The sequence below is a fragment of the Balaenoptera musculus genome, chromosome X (genome assembly GCF_009873245.2).
Source record: "Balaenoptera musculus isolate JJ_BM4_2016_0621 chromosome X, mBalMus1.pri.v3, whole genome shotgun sequence".
NCBI lineage: Eukaryota > Metazoa > Chordata > Mammalia > Artiodactyla > Balaenopteridae > Balaenoptera > Balaenoptera musculus.
In genome coordinates this window covers 57,678,159-57,684,158 of record NC_045806.1, presented here as the reverse complement: position 1 = coordinate 57,684,158, position 6,000 = coordinate 57,678,159, and the positions used below count along the sequence as shown (strand labels likewise).

At 43.0% G+C, this 6,000-nt stretch overlaps 1 protein-coding gene across 3 annotated transcripts in view; it reads right to left on the bottom strand.

Annotated features, from left to right (window-relative positions):
- Positions 1-566: 566 nt before the first annotated feature.
- The window catches only part of TAF1 (TATA-box binding protein associated factor 1), a 93,234-nt gene continuing 87,800 nt past the window's right edge, over positions 567-6,000 (bottom strand). Inside the window, exons 40-42 of one of the 3 annotated variants that reach the window (XM_036839222.1) lie at positions 4,858-4,948; positions 4,596-4,636; positions 866-1,160 (exon numbers count right to left, since the gene is read on the bottom strand). In XM_036839222.1, coding sequence (XP_036695117.1) covers positions 1,069-1,160; positions 4,596-4,636; positions 4,858-4,948 — 224 coding nt within the window. In that variant the 3' untranslated portion in view covers positions 866-1,068. Of the gene's footprint in view, positions 1,161-4,595; positions 4,637-4,857; positions 4,949-6,000 lie in introns of all 3 variants that reach the window. The other 2 variants (XM_036839230.1, XM_036839226.1) reach the window with 2 other exon arrangements.

Sequence of the window (6,000 nt, the reverse complement as noted above, 5' to 3'; positions counted from 1 at the left end):
ACTTTGTTATAAAGCAGAAACTAACACACCATTGTAAAGCAATTATACTCCAATAAAGATGTTCAAAAAAAAAAAAAAGTCCAGTCTGAGACTCCTTTATACGTTTCAGCAAGTAAAAAGTCTATATGATCAATTACAGTTATATAAATCATCAAACCAAGTTTATTGAGACCACACTTATTTTACAAACCAATTAGTCTTAATTTGGTTACATTTAGTAGAAAAGAGGGTAATTTTAGAGAGAAAAAGATTTTTCAATGAATGTTAAATCCCAGTTTTGTTAATGGAGATCTATAATTACTAAGACTCATCTCCCACATAGTTCTTTGCTGTTATATTAATGTAAAGTTTAATTGAATTATTAAAGGATACTCTAAGTTTGTTTCTGAAGCTTATCTCAGTAATTTCTTTGGATGAAGATCAGATGCCCCATGACCTGCAACCAGGGGATTATGCATACTGGAAAAGACATAATTTAAAGGACTATCTCCAACCTGGGCAGAAGGACCCTTTTCAGGTACTCTTAAACATTTTTTATTTATTATTTATTTATTATTTTTATTTTTGGCTGCGTTGGGTCTTCGTTTCTGTGCGAGGGCTTTCTCCAGTTGCGGCAAGTGGGGGCCACTCTTCATCGCGGTGCGCAGGCCTCTCACTATCGCGGCCTCTCTTGTTGTGGAGCACAGGCTCCAGACGCTCAGGCTCAGTAGTTGTGGCTCACGGGCCCAGTTGCTCCGCGGCATGTGGGATCTTCCCAGACCAGGGCTCGAACCCGTGTCTTCTGCATTGGCAGGCAGATTCTCAACCACTGCGCCACCAGGGAAGCCCCTCAGGTACTCTTAACTAGCTTATGCACAGCGAGAAACTGAAGGGAATTGACTCTTGGATTAATTTCCACTCACAAAGGGCCCCTGCACTGGAGTGGCCTATAGAGAGGATGGCTGACCTCAAAATCACCTCAAAACAATGCTCAAACAAAGGAGAAACTACACTCACACCAGGGCGAGAAGAAGACGACATCAGAAGTAGACAGCTTGCCCGAGATCCTCGACCTGGCTCATCTCCCCCTCACCTGGAAGCTCTCTTACATCCCTTCAAAGCGGGAGACGGGGTGCTGCTGAAGTATGAAAAAGAGCAATGATCTGAGCAGCAGCAGCAGCCTGAAGAAAAAAATGAAAGGGATCTTATCTTAGGACGTTCTTCTTACTACTCACACCTCTCTAAAATTAGATAGAGTAAAACCGTGGGTACATCATACCAGAGTAAGAAGATTATCAGCTATTGACCAGCCAAGCCTGCCTACAGCCAGTGCAGACTCCTGAGAAGCAGACATCTCACCCTTTGGGAAACTTTAAGTATTTGTTCCGACAAGTGGAATGAAAGTTCTGTTTTCTTAGCCTTTCTCATACCTTCTACCTATAGATTCATATGCTGATTCTTTTGATAATTCTAACTGCTAGACATGTGGTCAGCTTCCTATTTCTGGGTCTTCAGGATTGCCTTGATAGGTTTTCCCCATACAGGTAATGGTTTGGAAACAACTGGCTACAATAAGTCTCTCTGAAGTACAGGTTCCAGACTGGGCTTCAGACTTACTCCCCTGAATTCCCAAGGAAATGAGATCTGTTCTGTCTACTAAAGTTCTAGTTGTCACTCCTCTTACTTCTAACTGGGTCTGCTACACCAAAATGGCAAAACAAGGGATTGAGATCTTAATCACATAAGACTCGGATCCAGGACTTGGAACTCAAATATTTCTAATTTGTTATCTATTCCCCAAAATTTAGGCAGGAATACGCCCCAGCTCAGCAAGAAGTAGTTAAAGCTGTGATCGCCCCGTTCCCTAAAAGGTTTGGGGAAAGATACAGCTGAAGTGGGGATGAAAACTGAGTCCCCCTAAAGCTGAGTTCCTCTGCTGAGCTTACGATTAACATCTCTATCCAAAACGATTGTTCCCTTTTCTTGTCCAACATCTGTTCTCCTCAAGATTGAGGAATATCAAAGAAAAGGGAGGGACCGATGCCGAGCAGGGCCCTCTGGGGCTCCTGGGCAGGGAGGCCTTTTTGTCCCCCATTTCTTGTAAGCAAGACTCCAGCCTCCATGACCTTCCCTGAGTTCCAAAGGGCAGACCTGAACAGTTGCTAATCAAGGGAGGAGCAGCCACAAAACCACCCGAGGCAAGATTAAAGTGACCAGAGAAGCTCAGGAGATTAGGAGACCCTGCACACACCATACTCTTGTCAGCAACCCCACCCTTTTGAAACTTTGCAGAAGAAAGAAGAATGCAAGACTGTTAACTGCCTTGATCCTTATCACATACCTCTGACCACTACCCCTGACTATACAACTTCTCCCTATTCCCCAGTGAAGGGGGGCACAGTTCTTGAGGCGCTAGCGTACTGTGTTCCCCTTTGCCTGGCAAAGAAATAAAGCCACTCTTTCTTTCTCCTCCATCACTCTGTCTTCGATATTTCTGTTTGGCACTGGTGCACAGAGAGCTAGGATTCTGGCAACAACAGCTGATACAGAGGATAGCATTAATTTGGGAATGTTGCTGAATCAGAGTTTCCCAAACTTCTCAGATAAGAATCACTTGGAGGGAATTCCCTGGCAGTCCAATGGTTAGGATTCCACGCTTTCACTGCCAAGGGCACGGGTTCAATCCCTGTTCGGGGAACTAATACCCCACAAGCTGCGCGGCATGGCCAAAAAAAAAAAAAAAATCACTTGGGCCATCTGTAAAATATACACACCACCAGTCTTCCCCAGACATTCTGACTCAAGAAGGTTGAACTGGGGCCTGGGAATCAGTACAAGTACACCAGTGGTTTATCTTCAAAGTCAGGGGGAAACAAATTATATTATTATATTTAGGCAAGTATTTGCACCGTAATACCAAAGACCCTGGAATTGCCAAAGAAGATTAAACTACCAATAGGAAAAAATTTGTCTATTTTACACTGATATGGAACCGGTGTTTTGGAAACACAATCCTGAGGTTACCTTCTCAGGCTCCACCCCACTCCCACTGAAAAATTTCCCACTACTTTTAGAATATAGACAAAACTCCTTACCATGGTCCACAATGCCCAGAGTCATGGTTTCCTTCCTACTGCTTCTTTATATCCAATACCCATCTTTCTGGTCTTTAAATTTAAAGATGGCCCTTCTCTAGGCCAAGGCTAATCTCTTCTACCCTTGGTGCTCCTGAGGAAGTTTCCTCATTTGTAAAATGGGAATAATATTGATCTCATAGATGGTTCAGGATTAAATGGGGTCAGGTAAGAAGAGCTCTCTGCACAGAGAGGCTGGCACAGTGAATGATAGCTATTATTTAATCAAATCAAGCTCTGTTTCTACTTCACATTCAATTCAATTCTTTTTTTTTAAAATTAATTAATTAATTTATTTATGGCTGTGTTGGGTCTTCGTTTCCGTGCGAGGGCTTTCTCTGCTTGCGGCAAGCGAGGGCCACTCTTCATCGCGGTGCGCGGGCCTCTCACTATCGTGGCCTCTCTTGTTGCGGAGCACAGGCTCCAGACGCGCAGGCTCAGTAATTGTGGCTCACGGGCCCAGTTGCTCCGCGGCATGTGGGATCTTCCCAGACCAGGGCTTGAACCCGTGTCCCCTGCACTGGCAGGCAGATTCTCAACCACTGCGCCACCAGGGAAGCCCTCAATTCAATTCTTAAACCCACTTGCCATCTGGTTTCTGCATCCACCATTCCAAAGCAACTATTTTCATTAGGCTCACCAACTGCCAAGTCCAAATGACATATTTCAGTCCTTATCTGACTGACCTTTCTACAAATACTGGACATTGCTGACCATTCCATCCTCTGAAATTCTCCTTTGGCTTCCCTAAAAACTGTATCCTGGTTTCCTCATACTTCTCTGGCCAGTCTTTTAAAGTACCCTTTGTGGTTCCTTCATTGCTTACTTTTTCAAATTTTAAAAAAATGTTTTATCACAGTAATACATGCATATTTATACGCCAATGACAGCTACTCAGCAAGGTCTTCCTTGACCATTAAATTAGAACCCTCACCCCATACCCTTTCTCATCACTTTGTTTTGTCTTCGGAGTACTTCTCTCACTCTCATTCACTTGTTTGTCTTCCTCCCCCCACTAGATCCTAAACTCTCTGAGGGAAGGGGGTATGTTTTATTCACTGCTGTATTCAGAGCACGAAGAATAATGCCTGGCACCCACTAGGCTCAATCAACATTTGACTAACTGACTGAAATATCCCCCACATTTAATCAATCACTTGTAGATTCTACCTCCTCAATTCTCTCAAATCTTTGCCCACTGTTCTTGCTTCACAACTGACTCATATCTTGCTTAAATGACTGCCACAACCATCTCCAGTCCTATTCTATAGTCCATAGCCCAAATGGCAGCTAAAGTGATCCAAATCCTTCAATAGATTCCTACTGCCTTTAGGATTATGTCCAGATTCTTTAGCAAAGCATATAGGGCTCTCCATGATCTGGACCCTGGCTAATTCTAGTTTCAGCTTTTGCCAGCCCCTTCCATATGCACCATGCTCTAACCATCCCTAACTATTTATAGTCACATGCAAACTGCTTTACCTTTTTTGCTTCTACACCATGACAGCTGTGTTGCTGAGGACCTTTGGAGAAAAATCACACAATAAAGTAAATCGGTACCATTTTAGATAAACACCATTTAACCTCATTTGTGCATTGAACACCTATAACAATCCTTTTATGGATCCCTAGTCAGCTCCAGCTCCCATTTCCCTCATGACCATTAAAAAAAAAATACCAAGAAACACTTCAACATTAATAGAAGGGTTTACAGTGAAAAGAATGCGCCCCTCCCCAACCCTACCTCACTCCTAGAGGTGTTAACAGTTTGAAGCGCAACGTGCCAAATCTTCTCTGTGAATATGCAAATATGGATTTACATCCCTTTTGTCTCCGAAACAAATGAAATTAAATGTCACCTACTATTCTAAGACTTATTTCTTCAAGAATATCTTTCCGTATTAGTACATATAGATTTTCCTCATTCTTTTTCAACAGTTGCATATTTTTTGACTGGACGTACCATAATTCAACCTCTCTGCTACTAATGGACATTTAGCAGGTTTCCCATTTTTAATTCTCTCAGCAGTTCAACACTTTTATTCAAGCTCCCATTCCATTTTCACTTTTCTCACAAGGATGATTTTACCTATTTCACAGAGGAAACTGAAGCTATGAAGTGTGAACTCCTCCAACTTTCTATCTCCCTCATCTATACGCTGATCTGTAACTCCAACTCCGTCCTTCCTTTGTCTGGGGGTGGGGGGGAATCTCTTCTCCTATAGGAGGAAATGCTATCTATGCTAACATTCCTTCCTGTTTTCACAGAGGTCTTTCCAACAATTATCTTCTCTTGCTTTTTTCCAACCCCTCCTTCTCTATTGCTTTCTCCCTTAAGCCTATGTAAGCGTACTTATTTATCTTCCTTTTTTTTTTTTTTTTTAATTCTTGGCTGCACCGGCGCCACATGCAGGATCTTAATTCCCTGACCAGGAATCAAACCTGCGGCCCCTGCAGTGGAAGTGCAGAGTCTTAACCACTGGACAGCCAGGGAAGTCCCTATTTTTCTTCCATCTTAAGGTACAGTATGCTAACACATATATATGGAATCTAAGGAAAAAAAAAAAAGGTCATGAAGAACCTAGGGGCAAGACGGGAATAAAGACACAGACCTACTAGAGAATGGACTTGAGGATATGGGGAGGGGGAAGGGTAAGCTGTGACAAAGTGAGAGAGTGGCATGGACATATATACACTACCAAACGTAAAATAGATAGCTAGTGGGAAGCAGCCGCATAGCACAGGGAGATCAGCTCGGTGCTTTGTGACCACCTAGAGGGGTGGGATAGGGAGGGTGGGAGGGAGGGAGATGCAAGAGGGAAGAGATATGGGAACATATGTATATGTATAACTGATTCACTTTGTTATAAAGCAGAAACTAACACAC